Source organism: Panicum virgatum, chromosome 1N, assembly GCF_016808335.1.
Source record: "Panicum virgatum strain AP13 chromosome 1N, P.virgatum_v5, whole genome shotgun sequence".
NCBI lineage: Eukaryota > Viridiplantae > Streptophyta > Magnoliopsida > Poales > Poaceae > Panicum > Panicum virgatum.
Genome location: NC_053145.1, coordinates 52,154,415 through 52,175,522, shown reverse-complemented (window position 1 = coordinate 52,175,522; position 21,108 = coordinate 52,154,415). Strand labels below are relative to the sequence as shown.

Here is a 21,108-nt window from a genome sequence, read left to right as displayed (position 1 = left end):
AAAAAAAGTAAGATTAGAAATGAATGAACAGTTTAATTATATTTTGTGGATTTACGGAGGGAAATCAAAACGCAAGAAGTAGTACAACTACCACATGTAAATGCAGTATACAAAGTTTAGTTATTATTTTTATATATAGGAAGTAGTTAAATATATTTTGTATCATCAAATAATGGAAGGAAAATATTTTTTTAAGATAAAGATACTAACTTAATAGAATCGTGGGCCCCACGTGGGTCCCGCCTGAATAGTACGTGGGTCCCACATGAGTCCCGCCTGAATAGTACGCGGGCCCCACGTGGGTCCCACGCGAATAGTATGTGGGACCTGTATGAACAGTGCGCGGCCCCGCGTGGGGCCACGACTCACGGCGTTGCGCCGATTCTTGGCCCTTTAGTATCTTTAGTATATGAGTGCAACATGCAACCACTTTTGAGTACAGATAGTAGACATTTCTTGAAAACCTAAATTCACTAACATACCAAGCGTTGCAAAATGCTAGATTACATACTGTTCCCTTTTGGTGGATAACCCAAGAACGTTTCCCCGCTTCGTGCCATTAGATGTTGGCATGTTGATATATATCAGAATTCAGCAGCACGATGTAATGAAGATGTTATCGTGAGTAAAACCATGTAATGAAGATGTAAAATTTACTCCATTAGCTCAGCAATCCAACTCAACAGGTCAGCTACTAAACTTTCCATGCCAAGACCTTAATCCAAGTCCTCCTGACTTAAATAATAATAATACACCTTTTTAGAAAGCGTATTTTGTTTCATCAGGGTTCAGGACAAGGCTTTAACCAACTACACCATACATTTCAAAGATGTAATACAAAACTATAACAATAAGTATATTTTAATATGAATATAATAACACCAATTTTGTATAAAAATTTATATATTTTGACACAAATGATTCCGATGTAGAAGACTATACAACCCAAATTCATTTGAAACATCAGAGAAAACATTGAACAACCAATTATGATTTCCAGTCTCTCCTAAGCTGGGACGTCTACTCAGAAATTTACCACTGAATCTGGGCAAGACATACGTTTTGTTTTATCACACCTGAACAGAACCAAGAACAATATCAGAGCATACAAACGGGTAAGCTGGGACGTCTACTCAGAAATTTACCACTGAATCTGAGCAAGACATACGTTTTGTTTTATCACACCTGAACAGAACCAAGAACAATATCAGAGCATACAAACTGGTTCTTGCCATCAGAAGTACCAACAAGTGGTAGAGTAGAAATAGTGTCAACAGGTTCAAATTTTACAATTCCACAAGAAGCTGGTGCCATCCAACTGCAATGCAGTCTACTGCATACGGATTTTAATCACCACCGTGTTCAGAATCCAGTATAGCACAAGCAAGAACTAGGCCACAATTGAACCTGGTTTGTTCATTTGTCCAGCCTTGCACTTAAAATGCTCTTTGCATGAAGTGATGCAAACTCTGGGTTCCTTTTTGCATATTTTGACTGAGCCACGCAGAGCATCAGAGTTTACGACCTGACTCTATGAAACTGTAAAGTAGTAGACATATGTTGTTAGGTTACAAACATAACAAACTTTGTGAAAACATGATAATATTTTTTTGAACTACTAAGTTCACAATATGCCATTTTTATTCACACTGTTGGAGACTTTTTTTTTATTCAGTACTGTTGGAGACTTGGAGTGTTACAGTTCACTAGGTGGTCTCATATAGTCCGTGTTTAGTTCCGTTGCAAAATTTTTTGCAAAAGAATCTTACTAATTTGAAGTACTAAATGAAGTCTATTTACAAAACTTTTTGCACAGATGGGTTGTAAATCGCGAGACGAATCTAATGATGCTAATTAATACATGATTAATCAATAATTAGCGGACGATTACTGTAGCATCACTGTTGCAAATCATAGATTAAGTAGGCTCATTAGATTCGTCTCGCGATTTACAGCTCATCCATGCAAAAAGTTTTGTAAATAGACTTCATTTAGTACTCCATGCATGTGTCGAAACATTCGATGTGACATTTTTTACATTTTTTTTGCGGGGTCGGATCTAAACAGGGCCTAGTCATATTGGCATCAGCCATAAATATACATGTCACAACTATTAAATGTTGAAGAGGAAGCATGTGCTCAATTGCTGACGCACATTCAATTCCACACCAACTTCAGAAATTTCATCCCAAAATTACACACTCAATGCAGAAAAAAAAAATCCTAGGTCCTCTAAACCCTTTCTTCTAAGTCAAATGCATCAAAGCTTAGCTCCATGGACTTTCTATTAAGCTTTAATTGAGCTAAAGATTGGAGACAATCTGCTCCAGACAGTTAGGTCAATACTCTAATTCATACCAATGAACACACATGCGAACTGTTTGAAACAAATATGAAGCAAAAAAATAATGAGGATCCATAAAATTTGAGCTACAAAACATAACAGAACTCCAATATAACATGACCTGAAAAATTCCTAGGGATGCTATATTTTGTCTTGAAATTTAACCAACCCATCCAAGTGTAAATAACAAACCAACTAAGCAATCAATTTCAATTTCAATCATAGTGGATTACAACATTACACAACGTTCATTCAAATTTCATTCGCACAACATGCAGTCAGCAACCGATGCTAGTCAGGCCTGAGCAACTAGGATGTTGGAAGAAAACTGGCACACATGAAGGAACATGTACCATGAACATCTTAAGAACACAAGCTTGATAAAGATAGAAACAAGAACATTTACTATGAGAAAGAAACAACAGAGATAAAATTTTCAATATGCTCCAGCATGGAACTGATACTAATATAGTACAACATACACAATAGTGTCGATTTATCCGTATCAAAGGAACGAAATTTCCTTAGTTGCAACAATTATCACCAATAGCTCAATTCAAGCAATTGAAGCAAGAAGGGGAATGGGGAGCCGGACGCCTCGGCAACCAGAACAACAAGGTTAACCTTGTCTAGTAAGAATTAAAGCTTTAGATCTAACAACAACACAGCCACCGGACGCGATAAGATTTCACCTTTGTGGCCGTTCTTCACACCGCAGAGGGCTCCTCGACATCCCTTCCCCGTCCACCGCCGCCGCCGCCGCCAAGATTGGGCACATCGAGGCCGTTTCCACCGAGTCCGTCGGGCATGAACGAGGCGGGCCGGCTCTCGATGACCTCGTCGATGAGCCCCCAGTCACGCGCCTCCTCGGGGTCCATGAAGAGGTCCCTCTCCATGCACTGCTCGATCTTATCGATGGGCTGGCGCGTGTGCTTCTGGTAGATCTTGTTGAGGCGGTCTCGCATCTTGAGGATCTCCTTGGCCTGGATGGCGATATCGGTGGCCTGCCCCTGCGCGCCACCGGAGGGCTGGTGGATCATGACCCTGGCGTTGGGCAGGGCGCGCCTCTCACCGGGCGCCCCGGCCGCGAGGAGGAGCGAGCCCATGGAGGCGGCCTGGCCGATGCAGAGCGTGGTGACGGGGCAGCGGATGTACTGCATGGTGTCGTAGATGGCGAGCCCGGCGGTGACGACGCCCCCCGGGGAGTTGATGTAGAGGTGGACGGGCTTAAGCGGGTTCTCGGACTCGAGGAAGAGCAGCTGCGCGACGACGAGCGAGGCGGTGTCGTCGGCGATGGGGCCGTGGATGCAGACGATGCGCTCCTTGAGCAGGCGCGAGAAGATGTCGTAGGCGCGCTCCCCGCGGGAGGTGGTCTCGATGACCATGGGGACGAGGCCGTACTCGCGGTGCGGCGAGAAGCCCTCCGGCTGCGGCGGCTGGTAGGGCGACGAGGAGAAGAAGGCCCGCGGGGGCGGCGCCGCGACGAGCCGGCGCGGCCCGAGCCCGGCAGGGCCCGGGCCCGGGCTGAGCGAGGCGGGCCTGGGCGAGGGCCGCGGCGAGGAGGCCGCCGGGAACGGGGAGGCCGCAGCGAGGTGGGCCAGGGCGAGCGCGGAGGAGGGCGTCATGGCCGCGGGCAAGGGACCTGGCTGGGCGGGGCGGGGGATCTGAGGCGGTGGCCGGGGACGGTGGGCGTGGGTTGGGGATTGGGGGAGGCGAACGCCCCGGAGACGGAGGAGTTATAGCAAGCGTGGAAGAGTGTCAAACGGATAGGGTGAGCCGAGGTGAGGCCAGGGTTCACCTTTTCGTTTTCCTACCGAATCCCGCCAACTCCCGGAAACGAAATTTCGGCCGAAATTTCGCCGAATTTCGTTAATTCCGAACGAAAAGGGAATTCAAATTCAAAAAACGAAATTTCGGTGAATTCCGACCGAAATTTCGGTGATTTCGACCGGAAAATGATGTCCGTTGTGATTTTCGTACTGTTCCCGAGGTCAAATGAAAAACTTTTGAATACCAACTTTGTTCAGTTTTTCGAGATCTACAACTTTTGTTTCAGGAACTTTTTCATTTGAGCAATGGTTTGAAAGTTATTTAATTATTTCAAAAACTACCAATTAAAAGTCTTGTCATTTCATGTGACAACTTTCATTTTCTCTCTTAGGCCTCAACTGGACTTTTATTATTCTTGTTATGGCGGATATTCCTATAAATTTTTAGAGACATTAGTTGATCCAATTGAAAGTTGTTTTAAATCCAGGACAAACATGATTTGAATTGGTTATCAATTCATGTGACAGTGTTTGAATTTTTTTTTTGATTCAATTTGTATAGAGAATTGTTAAAGCATTCTGAAAGGTGTGTTTTCCGGCAGTTTTCCAACAGAAAGTTTTTCCCTGCTCTATAGATGGTGACAATTCTCTTGTGGCCTAAGATTTTGGTCACATGCATGCTGTGGATGCAAGAATTTGACCTTCTCTTCTTATCCTCGGGACTGGAATGGCGTCGGAGGAAATTCACTGGAATCAAGGTTACAGTCACCGACCTACTATTGCAATGCAAAGTTTTCTTCCACGAAGTGGGGGCAGATCAAAGGCCACAACTGACTTAATCTGCAGTTGCCAATGGAGAAGAATTGCCAATGGAATTTAACACGTATCAGCAATGGCCACAACTTCAAAAAAAAAAAAACTCCCAAGTCTCCACAGTTACCGGCTACAAAGCTAGAAGAAGAGCCAGATCGAGGGCCTGGTTAAGAATAATAGACTACAGCAGACAGAGGGCTTTAGTTGCCATCTCATTCGATCTCACCGCTACATACAAAAGAAAAGAGCTGCTAGATGATAATATAAAAGCAGATGCAAAAGCCAAAAGCGAAGCAAGATTGACGACGAGCCTAATTGGACAGCACGAGGAAACCAGATCTACTAGTCTACTGATGAGAGTATAGTCCACCCGGGCCGGCTGATGGATCATCATCCTAGTTGTAGGTATGCATATGAAATTGAATAGGTACCTCACCAATATCATGATAAACCAAAGTCTAGTTGAAGTCGAGGGGAGAAAACAAATTTTTGCACATGAAATGACGAGTCATTCAAATTACGGTTTCAAATGTTAATTTTAGCCTAGCAAATGATCTTAGATTTGAGTGTGTTCTAGTCCTATTTGCTTAGAAAAACACCTAGTTTTTATCATATTTTTTACATATTTTTTTACAATTTTTTTTGAATTTTTGAATTTTGAAACGAAATTTACCGAAATTCCACCTCCCGGTAACTACCGAAAACGAAAAAAATACCGAAATTTCGCCGAAATTTCACCGAAATTTTAAACCCTGGGTGAGGCCGGGTGGGGACGATACTAGTCGGAGTCCCGGACGCTGCCGCTTCGTTTTGGTCCGACGGAGCGGGGTGGGTTTGATTTTTTTTTTTTTTTTTTGAGAGGAGGGTGGGTTTGATCTTTTGGGGGGTGGCGGTGGAGTGGGGGATTCGTGTGTGAGGGTCTTGTCTCTGCCTGGGCTCTGCTTCTTCGCCAAGAAAGAACTTGGCCCACATGAACCAGCGCGAGATGGATTTGGATTTGGTTGCGAACTTTGGTGTTTCCATTTTTTTTTGGGATTTCCATATTTTGTTTCTGCGTGCAGGTTCAGACTCAGCTGTGATTTAATTCAGGCCCCGTTTAGTTCCTAAAAAATTTCTCACAATATCCGTCACATCAAATCTTCGGACACATGCATAGAGTATTAAATGCAGTTGAAAAAATAACTAATTACACAGTCTAACTGATTACCACGAGCTGAATCTTTTAAGCCTAATTAGTCCATAATTGAACATTATTTATCAAATAACAACGAAATGTGTATCAAAATCCAAACTTTTTCACCAACTAAACACACCCTGGACATCAGCATCCTTCTTCTCGGAAGACTGCATCTTGCGGTAGGATCGTACGCCAGCTGGATCGTGGAGGGAGATCGGCGGCCGAGACGGGTCCGAATGAGGCGGGGCTACTGCTTTGTCTGGAGGGGATTAGGAGCTCGCGGCGGGGAGGCCCGCGATGTGGCATGCCACGACGGCGCCCCCACACGCGCGCGAGTCCGATGCGTGCAGGAAGTCTCCTCTGACTACGTTTCTGCGATCGGCGCGGCTGCCGCGCGGCCGCCGCCGCCGCCGGTAGACGTCGCCGTCCGGCGGGCGGTGTGATCTTGGCTGTTTGCTGCAGCTATAGCTACTGCAATCTATCTCAGTTCACCAGTCCTAGCGATATTTTGCCCAGTCATTTTCAGCAGCCAGAACGCGCGAGATCCGTTGTCAGGCACGAGCTTGCTTCTTTCCCATCGGTGAAAGCTCAGTGCTTAGTGCTCAGAAGCCTCAGCATCTGCTGTCTGGAGCAAGAGAGACTCTGCAGACATGCCCTGCGTCCTGAGTCTGAATATTTTGGGACCAAAGATCCGGATGCATGTGACTGCTTTGCATGGGACTGCTCTAATCTCTGTTGCAGTCAGTATTCGTATTCGCTCCTGGATTCTGGTTTCTTACCGGTCATGCTGCTTACTGCTCACTCAGGCCTCAGGCCACAAGCTGTGGGCAGTGGGCCTGTGTTTCTTAGCATCCATGGTGGTATTCTTCCTTGGAGATATTTTAGGCCCATGTCCATGTGGTCGATTCTGTTTTGCAGAAAGACCTCAGGTAATCTGTCAATTACAGTTTTTGGCAGATGTTGATAGTTCACTCGCTGGACACAGTGTATAGTACTAGAAGAGTTAGCCATCCCCTCACGCTACAAGGAGTTAATTGCGCTCCTAATGTGATATGACGACGTGATACTCCCTTTGTTTCACGACAGTTGTTCATCCAGATCGCCAATCGGTCTCTACATGGGCGTTTTGGATAAGCAAACTGCATTAGTCACTTTCATGCATTTTCCAACAAGAGTTTCTCAAAAATATCCCGCACGTTTTATTCCCACTTAGTACTACTGTACAACTGTGTATCCACTATGCTCCCGATGTCCCATAATTAGGCACACATCTAACGACCCAAGCTCTGGCTAATGAGTAGAGCCTTGCCTGTCTCCTCCTGATCTATTACTTCTCATTCTCCCCCCTTATTCATCTCAGACTCAGAGTACTCCCCTGACTCCACGTCCCAATCTATAATGTCACAATATCCCAATATCGCATTCAGACCATCTCTTTTCAGTTGCGGTTGGAGACACCAGATCCACATAAACAAAGGCTTTGTTTAGATTCCAAAATTTTACACCAAAAAACATCACATCGAATGTTTGAACACATGCATGGAGTACTAAATAAAATCTATTTGCAAAAATTTTTGCACGGATGGGTTGTAAATCGCGAGATGAATCTAATGAGTCTACTTAATCCATGATTTACAACAGTGATGCTGCAGTAACCATCCGCTAATTATGAATTAATCATGGATTAATTAGGCTCATTAGATTCGTCTCGCGATTTATAACCCACCCGTGCAAAAAAAATTATAAATAGACTTTATTTAGTGTTTCGAAATAGTAAAAATCTCTTCAAAAAATTTACGCCAAAAAGATCTAGACACACCTAAAGTTCGGTATACTACTAGTAAGGCACGGGGAGTAGGTCGTGGATGCTAGGAAATTAGGATGAGGGCAACAAGATGAAATAAAATTAATCAAGCCGACTACAGTTTTCACGGGGCCAATTTCGCTATTTCTTATTTCTTAGTGATACAATGTTCAGGTTGCTTTTTGTTCTCCATTCACGTGTTGATGTTCTTTTATTGTTACATTCATAGGTATTGTGTGCTGCGTGTGTACTGTGTACTAGTGCTTTGGTGGTTGCATTGGGTGGGGGGTTCAAAATTTCTCACACATTTTCTTTTCTATTTTCGTGTAACTTTCTCCTGGTCAATTGGTATGGCTCTCTTTTAACAGAAAAAACATAGAACTTTCTTTGTTTTATAGATCAAGTCCTCATCAAACATTAAATTATTGGTCCTTTCTTGTTTTGCAATAAATCATTCAATTTCAGTTAGAGTGCTCCATGAATCACAAATCCGACAACCACGAGGAATTTATACCAAAACAAAATGAGAGCAAGCTTTCCAACAGCAAAACAGCTCGCGCCGTCAACGGATCACATCTGCTCAACTGGATAACCACAACCTAGCGGCCATGAGCCATCACGGTCGCCAAAAAAAAAGCCTACCAGCCAGGTATATAGCGTTTACTTTGCGTTTTACAAGTGGCAGTTTACTTAGCGTTTTACTAGCTATTTGCGTTTACTTTCTGGCGGTGATGAGCAGAAAGTAAACGGAGCCGGGGCGGGCGAGCGTGCTGTGGATTGGAGCGAAGCCAAGCCGATCGAGCTGCGTTGGAGCCGAGCGAGCCTCCTGCGCGGTTGGCGAGCCGAGGAGGAATCGAAGCGACCATGGTGGGGGGGGGGGGGGGGGGGGGGGGTGTGGGGGGGGGGGGGGGGGGGCGCACGGAGGCGCCCCGGCGCCCGGGGCGCACCCCAGTTTTTTCCGCCAGATGCGCGACGGCCTCCGCGTACTGCCTGCGGAGCTAGAGCTGAGCACGGCAGAACTGCCATGGCTCGTGGGCAACGCAGCGACAGCGTGTCAGAAATCAAGATTCACAGTCTGGCTCCGGATCATGGAGCGCGCGAAGGGCCTCCACGCCCTCCTCTTCAACACCTTCCCCGGTGAGGTTGCCGGCCACGACGACTCTGGCAGCGAGCACCTTCACGCGTCAACGGCTCTGCAAGTCGGACCACGGCCAACGGACGGCGGCTCCGGTTGCGGCACGAAAGGCGATCTCCTGCGTGACTCGCCTAGCATGTGGCAAGCGGACGAGACCTGCATCGAGTGGCTCGACCAGCAGCGTGAGAGGTCAGTGAAAAACGTCTCGTTAGGAAGCTGGGTCCCGTCGATCGGGCGAGACGCCATCAACGAGCTCGCGCTCGGCCTGGAGTCCACCGGGCGGCCGTTCCTGTGGGCGCTAAAGGACGAGCCGTTGTGGCGAGTGTAAGAAAAATGGCCCCATTAGACTAGTTTTGTGATTTTGGTGATTGAATAACAACATAATCAATGTGACTAATGAATTTATCAAGTGAACATTAATAGATTCTAGGGATGAAGAAAAAGGCAAAACAAAACAAAACACGAAGAAAGAACTCAAAGAAACGTTGAATTGAACGAGTTCAGCAGAAAACAGTGTCACCGGATGCACCGGTGACACTACACCGATCTAACCGGTTGGCACGGATATACTGGTGTCACAGCACCGGTGTCATAGCACCGGTGTAATGGGCCATTCAATGCCCAGGCCATGTGGAGGAAAGCAAGTATCACCGGATGCATCGGTGATGTCAAGAGGAAGCATCGGTGCAAGCACCATGCCATTACTCAGAGAGCATGTCAAGTGGCCAGCAAGGAACCCTTCAGGACCGGATACACTGGTGCCCCATTGGAGTAAAACACCGGTGCAATTTCATGGAGGATAAGGAGAAAATGGTCAGGACCGGATGAACCGGTGCACCACCGATGCAATTGACTGGTCTATCCGATGGTCTGTCAGAAGGCCCAACGACTAAGTCAGAGCCGTGAGTGACCGGATACACCGGTGCCCTACCACCGGTCTATCCGGTGCTTTACGCAGGAAAGCCCCAACGGCTCTTAACGGCTCTATGGACTTGGTGGGCTATATATATGCCATCCTCCGAACATTCTAAGGTTGCTGGAGTTCAAGAACATCACACACACCCAAGAACATCTCCAAGCCATCCAAGAGCTTAGTGTTCATATCTTTAGTCCTTTGCACATTTTAAGAGTGTTGTGTAAAGGTTAGCTCTTAGTGAGTGTGAAAGCAAGATTTTGAGCCCTTGTGCTGTGGTTCTCTTGTGAATCAAAAGAAGATTCGGTGCGCCGGCCCCTTGGAGCATTGGAAGCTCGCCGGCACGTCATCGACCCTCCGACTTGGTGTGGAGCGGCGACGACAACTTTGTGCGGGGGACGTGGAGACCCCCATCTTTTGTGGAGAAACTCCTTAGTGGAATCCGGAATCAAGGTGACCGTGGTTGAGTCCGCGGAAGAGACTTGATCTCCGAGAAGCGATACTTTTAGTGAGTGCTTCAACAACGTGGATGTAGGTGTGCCTTTGTGGCTAACCGAACCACGGGATAAACACCCGCGTCGAGAGTTTGCTTCTCATATCCCGCTCTTTAAGCTTCCGCATTTCATATTAGCAATTTGTGTGTCTTTACTTTTTAGAGTAGTTTTTTGATAGAAAAAGCTATAGGTTGCTAAATTTTTTTGGGATAGGAGTTTCACACTAGAACAATATTAGTTGCACATCTAGATAGCATATTTTAATTTAATATTATGCAATTTAGTTGGAACCATAGATTTAGATTTTAAATTGTCTAATTCACTCGCTTATTCTCTTAGGCTAGAGCACCCGATCCGATCTTTCAGCGAGAAGGCCTCCCCGGCCAGTACGCCGCGGCGGTCGCGGGCCGTGGCAAGATCGCCGGCTGGGCGCCGCAGGAGGACGTCCTCCGGCACGAGGCTGTCGGGTGCTACCTGACGCACTGCGGGTGGAACTCGACGCTGGAGACCATACAGCACGGGGTGCGTCTGCTGTGCTACCCTGTTTCCGGTGATCAGTTCATCAACTGCGCTTACATTGTCAAGATGTGGGGGACGGGGATCAGGCTTTGGAGCCCCAAGAGAGGTGTTGTGGAAGATTGTGTCAGGAGGGTCATGGAAGGGGAGGAGGGAAGGCGTATGCAGAAGAGGGTGGATGAGTTGAGACGGAGAGTCACGATGGGTGAGGCGACACGTGCAGCAAAGAGAAACCTTGACTCTTTTGTTGCTGGAATCATGAGCGACGACCTTGTATTAGGGCAATTGTAGATTTATATAAAATTACAAACTATGGAACTATTTTGGCAAGTTGAATCCCGCTTTAATTTGTTTCAGACAAGCATTACTTGACTCGTATCAAATATTAAAAACCTGTATTGTTTTTAAGTCAAACATTGGATGCGCAATGCTAACATCAAATATTAGGCCCTTGCTTTGTTCTACCACTACTCATGTTTCATATTATAAGATGATTGCACCAATTCATCATTTGTAAAAGATTGCAAATTTGCAAATTTGGTTCTAAGAGACTCGCGACATCTCTCATAATTGTTAGGAACTAGTCTATCAACCCGTACTTCCGCACGGACTAATTAGAATTAATATAAGAATAAGATCAATAATTATAATTATCTATCTAGCACCCTTTTCATTTATTAAATATTCTAACATCTACTCTAAAATATATATTTTTATTATTTAGTTATAATAGATTTTATTTTGTGCACCTCCATATGTATTCAATATATGTTTAGTTGAACTATTTATTTGTGAATTAGTATTCTTATCTCTTCCATCATACATGAATATATGGTGACATATATCGTGGGTACTATTTTTATATAAACAATAATATATATAATATTAATAATGATAGAAATAATAATTTTAGAATTTAATATTGGTGCACTTTAATATATTATTATAATTATATAATTTAGATTCATATTTATGAGTAATTTAACTTGTAATAATAATGACATAATTGGATAATTTATATGCAAAATTAGGGGTTGCTTTAGTTTTTTTTAATAATGGCAGATGTGGATAATTTAAATACATGTTTAGGGGGTTACTTTAGTCTATTTTTCATAATGGCATAGGTGGTTAATTTATTAGGAAAGATAACAAATCCGATGATTATTATAATTAGAGTTGTTGGATTGATGCCTGGATGTTTCTGATTTTTGTGAGAATTTATAGGATTTCTCTATTTTTTTCAGAGTGTCCACATATTATCTTAGGTGGCTTCACGTGAAGACTCCGAAGGAGCCTCCAATTAATAATAGTAAGATAGAGATTTTGATGGAAAAGTACCCTCCAACAACTTCTCTAAGTGGTTATCCAAATGCAACCATCCTCCATTCCGCATTTCTCACTAGCCAAAGATAGATAACGAAAATGACTTTATGAGTGTACACAAGATGTAGAAAAGTTGTTGGATATATAGTACAAACATATAGAAAGTGATTTTTATGCAGAAGACACTCCAAATAATAATTTAGAGAGTGAAATTTAGGAAGAGTCTTGGAGATGCTCTAAATTATTGGCTTTGTTTCTGTTCACGAATGTTTGGTCAGTCCCATTCAAAACTTCAAACTTGCGCTAGATGGCAGCTACAAAATTGTTCTGGATGACAGATAAATTTGTCTAGTCATATCTAGTTAATTTGAATTTATCTGGTGCGAACAGCTATATAAGTTATATATCTCGTTTCTTATAATTCATCTTGAATATTCATGGTTACACTATTCAGTTCACACACATACACACAAGACATATCGATGGGGTGGACACGATAGTGTGATCGACCATGAGGCTATGTTTAGTTCCTAAAAATTTTTGCACAGTACTCGTCACATCAAATTTTCGGACACATGCATGGAGCATTAAATGCAGTTGAAAAAATAACTAATTACACAGTCTAACTGATTAGCACGAGCTGAATCTTTTAAGTCTAATTAGTCCATAATTGAACATTATTTATCAAGTAACAACTAAATGTGCTACAGTACCAAAACCCAAATTTTTCACAAGTAAACACACCCTGAATTTTCAAGTGAGCACGTATGCAGTGAAGAATGCAGAACAGGATTGGGGGTATTCTTCTTCCGCTATCTTTCCATTTTTTTTTACTTTACTTTACCTCTTATTCTCTCTCGTATCACCCTCCCCATATTTCCCATCGATGCAAGCTGTAGGGGGGCCAGAGCCCCCTCCCCCCCAGCCCCCACACGACTTTTTTTTTGCTTAATAGATCATTGGGATTTACATGACAAGAATAAGGAAAATGTGAATCTGGCCCTGTTTAGTTCTCACCCCGTAAACGCAAAAACACAAAATTTTGCAAAGGAATTTTGCTAATTTGAAGTACTAAATGAAGTCTATTTATAAAACTTTTTGCATGGATGGGCTGTAAATCACGAGACGAATCTAATGAACCTACTTAATCCATGATTTGCAACAGTGATGCTACAGTAACCATCAGCTAATAATTGCTTAATCATGGATTAATTAGCATCATTAGATTCGTCTCGCGATTTACAACCCATCTGTGCAAAAAGTTTTGTAAATAGACTTCATTTAGTACTTCAAATTGGTAAGATTCATTCGCAAAAAATTTTTGCGTTTACATGTAAAGGGTACTAAACAGGGCCTCTGGAGGACGTGCTTGCCACGAACATGATTGCTGCGGGATACTGCATGTATGACAGTTCCTGCACGGTAATCAAGTCCGCTAAATCCGTCTTCCCTCAACACAATCTTCTTTTAAAGCCAGTCCCAATGAAAATTTCATGGATTGTTTCGTAGCATTAAATATCATCAATTTTACTGACATAACTAGAGAGAAGGATAGAGTTTCATGGAATGTGAGAAAAGTTTCATCACCATAAAACTTATCTGGCACAGTTATCTAGTTTCCAGTTTAGGTAACTATGCCATGAAACTCCCACTAAAACTGGTCTAAGTGTCCAATATGTGAATTAAACAATCAAGCCACAGCAGTGTTTGGTAAGTGCGGTGCTAAATTACAGAATTGGTGGCTGGAGCTCAGCCAGAGGCCTTGTTTGGTTGTTCTAGAATTTCTAGAACAAGGTTTGACCGCCTATTATGGGTGTCAAATAAAGGTAGTTTATAAAATCAATTCCAGAACCCATGCGCTAGTAACTCTGAAGAATCTAATGAGACCTTTGACCGCGTGATTAGAGGATAGTTACTGTAATATCACTGTAGCCAATCATCAATTAATTACAGTTATTAGATTCGTCGCGAAAAGTTACACCCATCTCTGAAGAGTTTTTGCAAATAAACTTTATTTAGTACTCCATGTATTCGAGATTCTTTTTATTGAGATACGTGCATTCTAGGAAACCTAGAATTCTAGGAGTAACCAAACAAAGCCAGAATCGTCCTGCCTGTGACTTAGCGCCAATGGCCTCAGCCGGCTTAAGCCCAGCCACTTATAGCGAACCGAATAGGGCCCTTGTCAATGGCGTGCTTATCAGTCATAATCCTCCATCGCAGTAGCACTTGCCGCTGTTGCCCTCCTTCTTGGCCCTCTCCTTCCGAAGCTTCTTGGCCCGCTGCCGGCGGCGCTTGGCGTCCTCCACCCACCGCACAGCACGCTCCAACGCGTCCACACGCTCCACCAGCGCCCCGATCACCGCGCACTGCTGCGCGCTCCGCTCGCACAGCGTCGCCACCATCTCCATCAGCCTCTTCGCGTCCGGGTGTCGACGGCGCCATCTTGGGCTCGAGGGCGTCGACGGCGTCCTGCAGCGCGAGCACCCGCCTGGTGACCCTCCTCCGGTACTCCCTCACGCTGCGCACGGCGCACCGCGTCGAACCGCAGCAGCATCTTCATCAGCACCTCCGCGGCGGCGGCCCTTGCTCTGCCGCTCCCGCGCAGCGCCTGCACCCTCACGGCCGCCGCCGGCGCGTCCCGCTTCCCGGTCGCCCTCACCGCCGGCTCGGCGCGCTGCTTCCGCTCCCACTTCGGCGTCGTCGTGTCAGGGCCGTCGACGTGGATCGGGATCAAGACCGGCCTCTCCTCGGGCTCGCGGCTCTTGCGGCTCGATCCCCTCCAGCTGCTTCATCGCCAGGTCGGGGACGTGAAGGAGACGTAGCGGCTGGAGGTGAGGTTCATCCACGAGGTGCAGTTCTGCGACATGACCACCGTGTCCGTAGGGTGGTCGAACGACTGCCGCCGGCGTAGATGATGGTGGCGATGAAGAGCGACGAGGAGGTCGATCGGGGACAGCGTCAAGGAGAGCGAGAAGAAAGAAGCGGGGCATCATGGTCATTTACCATGATAGCGCTGATCCGGATTCAGCGGCCTTGTTTGGTTCTCCTGCGTTGACTAGAGTTAGAAGAGAATCTCGCATGCATGGAGTATTAAATGAAGTCTATCTGCAAAACTTTTTCAGGGATGAGTGTAATTTTTTGCGACGAATCCAATGACGGTAATTAATCGATGGTCGGCTACAGTGATGCTACAGTAACCATCCTCTAATTACGCGGTCAAATGCCTCATTAGATTCTTCAGGGTTCATAGCGCAGAAGTTCTGGTGTTGATTTTGTAAATTAACTTTGTTTGACACTGTAATTAACGGTCAAAATATTACTATTTCTAGCATTTCAAAAAACCAAACAAGGCCAGCGTAGAGTGTGGAGTTGGCTTGCCACGCCATCAGTTGTACTAAATTTGTATGGACTTTTTTTATGATACTAATTTTGTATCGCCATTTCTAAACATGCTATCTTAGGAGACATCACCCGTTATAATGGTATAAGATTAAATATCTCGGAAGGAGGGGAGTGAACTAAAAGAGGCGCGCGGTAGTAGGGTCCATTTGTCGGCCCCGATCAACAAGAGGAACTGGTTCGTCCGTGGCTCTACCCAGCTGAGCCACGGGAGCAACGGGGATGCTATCTTCTTTTTAGAAGTAGAGATTTAGCATATATGTCCGAGCTGATTAGATATCATTATATTCTTTCCATTTTATTTTTTTTCACAACGCTGAAATTGAAAATCTGTGCTTTGTGTGTTTAATAAAACTTCTGCCTATTTAGAGTTTTTAAAGACGCTCTATAAATCTAAAATTATTCTTTACTAAATTTTTAGTAATATACGTGTGTACCGCTACTAATAGTACTGTAAAATAACAATCCCTTTGCCCTACAAGTAGGACTTGATCGTCTTGTGAAGAGATTAAGAAATTATGGGACTGTGGACCCAATTGGATTGAACGAAATATCCACACAGTTCAAAACCCAAACTGTCCTAACCCAAAACCGGCTCGGCTGTTCTTTCAACGAACGGAATTGAACCCGAATCGTATTATCCTCGCAAAAGAATCCGAATCGTAATAGAAAAATGGGAAGTAGGAACACGAGTGGGAATCGGTCCGGTGCCCTATAAAACTAGGCGACGATGACCCCCAATCTTGATTCGCGTTGTAGCCACATGCACCGAGCCCCCTGCACACGTTGGATCATCATTAGAGGCGAGCCCTAGCCAGAGAGCAGAGAAACACAAAGCCCAAATCAAAGATGGAGAAGCACATGGCGCGGACCCTGATCGAGACCGACAGGCGGATCCCCGACGCCCTCCGCGTCGCGTTCGGCCTCTGCCAGCGCCCCCCGCCGGCGCCCGGCCAGCACGACGAGGTCGCGAACTTCGCCGCCGTCCTGCTCCCGCCGCGCGACGACGGCGGCACCAGCGAACCCATGGACTGCGACGAGCCGGTGGCGCCGGGAGGCCTGAGGATGGTGTTCGAGTCGTCTTACATAAGGGATCACGACGAGGACGCGCATTTCGGGCACGCCGAGGCCGGCGTCGTCGGCGTGGCGGATGGCGTCGGCGGCTACCGCGGCCGCGTCGACGCCTCCGCGTTCGCGCGCGGGCTCATGAACAACGCCTACATGGAGGTGGTGACCGCCGCGCCCGGCACGCACGTCTGCCCCCGTACGCTGTTGGACCGGGCGCACCAGGCGACGGCCGCGGCGGGCACGGCAGCGGCGTCCACGGCGGTCATCGTCTCCCTCGCCGGCAGGACCCTCAAGTGGGCCTACGTCGGCGACAGCGGCTTCGTGGTGTTCCGCGACGGCAGGATCCTGCGCCGCTCGCAGTCGCAGCAGCACCACTTCAACTGCCCTTACCAGCTCAACTCCAAACCGGACGGCATCAGAGTCGCCGCCGCGGCGGCGGTCGGCGAGGTCCCTGCGAAGGAGGGTGACATCGTGGTGGTGGGCACCGACGGGTTGTTCGACAACGTGACGGACGACGAGCTCGAGCGGATCGTGCGGATGGGCACGGCGCTCGGGTTCTCGCCCAAGAACTTCGCTGAAGTCTTGGCGGGCTTCGCCTTCGAGGCGGCTAGGTGCACCAACAGAGACACGCCGTTCAGCGTCCTGGGCCGGAGAGAGACAGGGCAGGCTTTTCCCGCCTGCGGCAAGCCGGACGACATCACTGTTGTTGTCGCACACATTGTATCACACACCCTACCTCTGATGATATCGAGATCAAACCCTCACAACTGTGAGCAGTAGGATGGGAGTGGCCTTGTTTGGCTCCGCTAGAATTTTAGCGCGCACGCATCTCGAAAAAAGAATCTCGCATGCTTGAAACACCAAATGAAGTATATTTGCAAAATCTTTTTAGGGATGGGTGTAACTTTTCGCGATGAATCTAATGACGGTAATTAATCGACGATTTGCTACAATGATGCTACAGTACCATCATCTAATCGCGCGATCAATGGCCTCATTAGATTCTTCAGGGTCACTAGCGCGGGGTTCTGAAGTTGGTTTTGTAAACTGACTTTTTTTGACACCGTATTTAGTGGTCAATGTTGTTACTATTTACTAGCGCTACACAACCAAACAAGGCCGGTGTGTATCAAATAGTACTTTCTGGATCAACTAATTAATTATGATGTATGTTACGCGGGGCTGCTACTCCGCGCGCTAGGAACACTCGTGGCGTGCAATTCTCAGACAACAGCGGGCTTTCCTTTTCTGGAATTTTTTTTTGTCCCACCATTTCCTACTTTTAAAAATTTATAGTAGTTTGTAAATATAATTTTTTAGTATAACTTTTTGAGCATCTTCTTTGGAGAATAAATTATCATCATAATTTTTTATAATATAAATAATTTTTATGTATAATTTTTTCTAAAAATTTGAAGGATAGTTTACAACTTTTATGATACATAAAAATTTAATATAATTTTTTTTTGAAAATAACTTATAGAGGATAATATTATATAGCACAAATTGTATGAAGATATTGTCAGCAAGGTTTCTCACACAACCTTTAACGTACAAATTCATAAATTTATGATACAACTTCTGTTATCGCCATAAATTAACTGGATTAATTTATGGGCCGAAAGCAAGATGAGCTTAAAGCAGAAGATTGAAGAAGACTTGTAAATCGGCTCCTGCGTGAGCATCTGGGCCACATGGGTCATGTATCTTTAGATTTAGTTTAAGATTAGAGATAGAGTCCGATCGGGACAAGATTAGTGTGGATTGTTTCCCAAGTCTCCAGACTATAAATATGTACCCTATGTTATTCATGAAGGGAGAGCGTCATCACGTCTCGCAAACAATAACTCTCGGCGCATCGCCACCCCTAACCCTAGGGTTTCATCCAAGTAAGCGTCATGCTGCCCTGATCGCTTCTTGCGATCAGGGCAGTATTGTTCTTACTTTTACCTTGGTATTACTCGTACTGAAGCGTTTTTTATGGCGAGTAGTACTAGTTATCTTGATGTTCGTACCATGGCTTTTAGTAGATCTATTGTGCTTCGTTGCTTATCATCTACGAATATCATGTTGTCTCTGTGCTGTTACGTTTCAATCTTATGCTAGTTCTTGTCGCATAGAATTAGTTGCACAGAGGCAACACTCTGCTTTTTTATGTCTAGTAGATCTAATCTGTTATGGTTTGCTCTTATCTCAAGAGTTGGCGTAATATCTGCTAGGTTAGGCCTTTCAAACGGATTGGATGATCCGGTGGTGTAGTAGATGCTTTATCTTAGCCTTGATAGAGATTGTTCTGGGAATCAGCTCTTGCTAGTTCTTAGGCCTCTGTTTTGGGTTATGGTTTAGTTGTCTGTTACGTTCATTAGGCCCAGTCACGTGTAGGATGTTCCGATCTAGCAGTGAAGCTGTTACCATCGTGGATTAGATTAGTTAGATTTAATTGAAGCAGCTTTACAGTCATTCGCTTTATTGATCAATATCCGGATAGATACAGATCCAATCTGACATCAGGACTCGATCGGCTCTTTAAAACCGATGCAAGAGTCGTCCCGGGGAGCCGACCATGGCTCGGACTTACGTTTACACGTGTCTTTGTACGCAGGAAACTGTTTGGAGCACGTTCGCACCCTCCTGATCGGGTATAGGTCAGGTGGCACGCCCGGCTTTCCACGGAATCTCCGGGCGCGTGACGGAATTGCGGGCCGTCGACGAGGGAGCAGTGCCTGCCAGCGCCCCGGCGACCTCCCGGCTCTTCGTGTTGCCTGTCGCTGCTCGCCGGTGGGTTTCGACCGACAACAACTTCTAAGTACAATTTTTTTAGTATAATTTCCATATAAAAATCATCAGGAAAACTTTAAATATATTAGAAGGTAAAAGGAAAAACCTGGAAAAGAAAATAAGTGATAACACTTGCTATTATGGAATATAAAAAAGGAAAAAAACAGAAAATAAAATGACAAAAACAGATAGCTCCGTCCTGCGTCTCGCGGCTCTGGAATCGCGTCGCGTGCCAGGAAGCGTCGCAACTCGCGACTGCGGGATTGGATTCCCGTATGTTTACGCTAGCTCGTACAGGTAGATGTTCCTGAAATTGGTACTCTACCGAGCTTGCTAGAAAGGGAGCCCGTATCTGGTCAGTGAATGCCGTAAAACAAAAACATAGGCACGCTATGGATCGGAGTACCATCTGTTTTATAAGTCTGTTTGGAAGAAAAAACAGGCATAAATCGTCCACCATATACGAAGCTGTGCAGCGAACTAAAGGCGGCACAAGCACTGAGAAAGCTAGCTGGAGGGCCTCAAAATCGAATCGTATACCGATTGAACTGTTCGGTTGATCATGTCGGGCATTAAGATAATGACAGCTAAGTGATAAGCTGTCAGTAAGCCGGTCCAAATTAGACTTTTGCCTTTGATTGGAAGGCTCTAGGAAACCCCTTGGTGTTGTGCTTATAAATATGAGGGAGGAGATGCCTCTAAAGGGGCTAACCTAAGAGAACTAATGAACCTCTCCCCAAAATCCTAGCTGCCCAATTCCAGCACAACACAGAAACCACAGGAAGGGCACTCCACCCTTTTCTCTGTACCCTAAACATGAGCAGAAAAGCACAGAGGAAGAACAAAGGTGATGGATGAGCAGAAGGTATGAGCCTAATTCTATATCTATGTGTGGTTCTAATCTTGAGCTAGTTGATCCTGCACACCTAATAATGGCACCAGAGCCATCTAGCATCAAGATTGAATCCTCTATGTGTTCAATTTCATGTCAATAAGAGCTTGTTCATGTTCATCATCATGTTCTGTACTCAAGTTCATGTTCTTCCCTTACTATATGTGCTGTGAAAGCAAATCATTATGTTTTTTCATGTGAACATCATCAATTTCACGCTTAAGTTCATGGTGTTCATAGTTATGTTCAAGTTCTTATCATATTTAAGCTTTGATTAGCCCCTGTTCAGTCCAAAATTACATGAGTTCATGGCTTAATCATGAAAATCGGCCACACAAGTGCATTAAAGACCTAGGGTTCTTCGGTTTATGCATGAAAAAGTAGGGAATCGGATCAATTAAGCAAACCCTAAGTCAATTTCCCCAAAATTCCGAAACCCTAGGTACAGTGCCACCCAAAATCCCCAATCCTAAGAACCGTAACCCTAGAACTAAAGGATGAGGGGGCGGAGACTCACCTTAGGGGCCGTGGATGAGCCGTTGGGCACCGTCGCGGCCACCACCTTAGCAGCGCGCACGCTCAAGGGCTTGGCTCCGTAGCGGCGCCGCTGTCTCCGCCGCAACAGCTCGCCGCCGGCCTCCTCCGGGGGACCAGCCGGCGCCGGAAGACCGTCCAGCGGC

The 21,108-nt window shown here is 45.5% G+C and overlaps 3 protein-coding genes across 3 annotated transcripts; 2 read left to right on the top strand and 1 right to left on the bottom strand.

Annotated features, from left to right (window-relative positions):
- Positions 1–1,101: 1,101 nt before the first annotated feature.
- LOC120656554 (ATP-dependent Clp protease proteolytic subunit-like) lies at positions 1,102–4,131 on the bottom strand. Its single transcript, XM_039934674.1, has 2 exons — positions 3,037–4,131; positions 1,102–1,539 (listed from the first exon to the last, which is right to left on the bottom strand). The coding sequence occupies exon 1, from the start codon at positions 3,967–3,969 to the stop codon at positions 3,052–3,054; it is 918 nt and encodes a 305-aa protein (XP_039790608.1). The 5' UTR covers positions 3,970–4,131; the 3' UTR covers positions 1,102–1,539; positions 3,037–3,051.
- A 4,741-nt stretch (positions 4,132–8,872) lies between these two features.
- LOC120653648 (UDP-glycosyltransferase 82A1-like) lies at positions 8,873–11,256 on the top strand. Its single transcript, XM_039931347.1, has 2 exons — positions 8,873–9,364; positions 10,816–11,256. Exons 1-2 carry the CDS (start codon positions 8,873–8,875, stop codon positions 11,254–11,256), a joined length of 933 nt encoding a protein of 310 aa, XP_039787281.1.
- Positions 11,257–16,539: 5,283 nt separating this feature from the next.
- On the top strand, positions 16,540–17,538 carry LOC120653647 (putative protein phosphatase 2C 24). The gene has a single exon (XM_039931346.1). The coding sequence runs from the start codon at positions 16,540–16,542 to the stop codon at positions 17,536–17,538; it is 999 nt and encodes a 332-aa protein (XP_039787280.1).
- Positions 17,539–21,108: the final 3,570 nt, after the last annotated feature.

What these genes read in the sequence shown, in the direction of transcription:
- LOC120656554 (XM_039934674.1), bottom strand. Translation starts at nt 3,969, where the DNA reads ATGACGCCCTCCTCCGCGCTCGCCCTGGCCCACCTCGCTGCGGCCTCC.
- LOC120653648 (XM_039931347.1), top strand. Translation starts at nt 8,873, where the DNA reads ATGCGCGACGGCCTCCGCGTACTGCCTGCGGAGCTAGAGCTGAGCACG. An exon ending in AGGACGAGCCGTTGTGGCGA is followed by an intron (nt 9,365 to 10,815) that starts GTGTAAGAAAAA and finishes CCGATCTTTCAG; the next exon opens with CGAGAAGGCCTCCCCGGCCA.
- LOC120653647 (XM_039931346.1), top strand. Translation starts at nt 16,540, where the DNA reads ATGGAGAAGCACATGGCGCGGACCCTGATCGAGACCGACAGGCGGATC.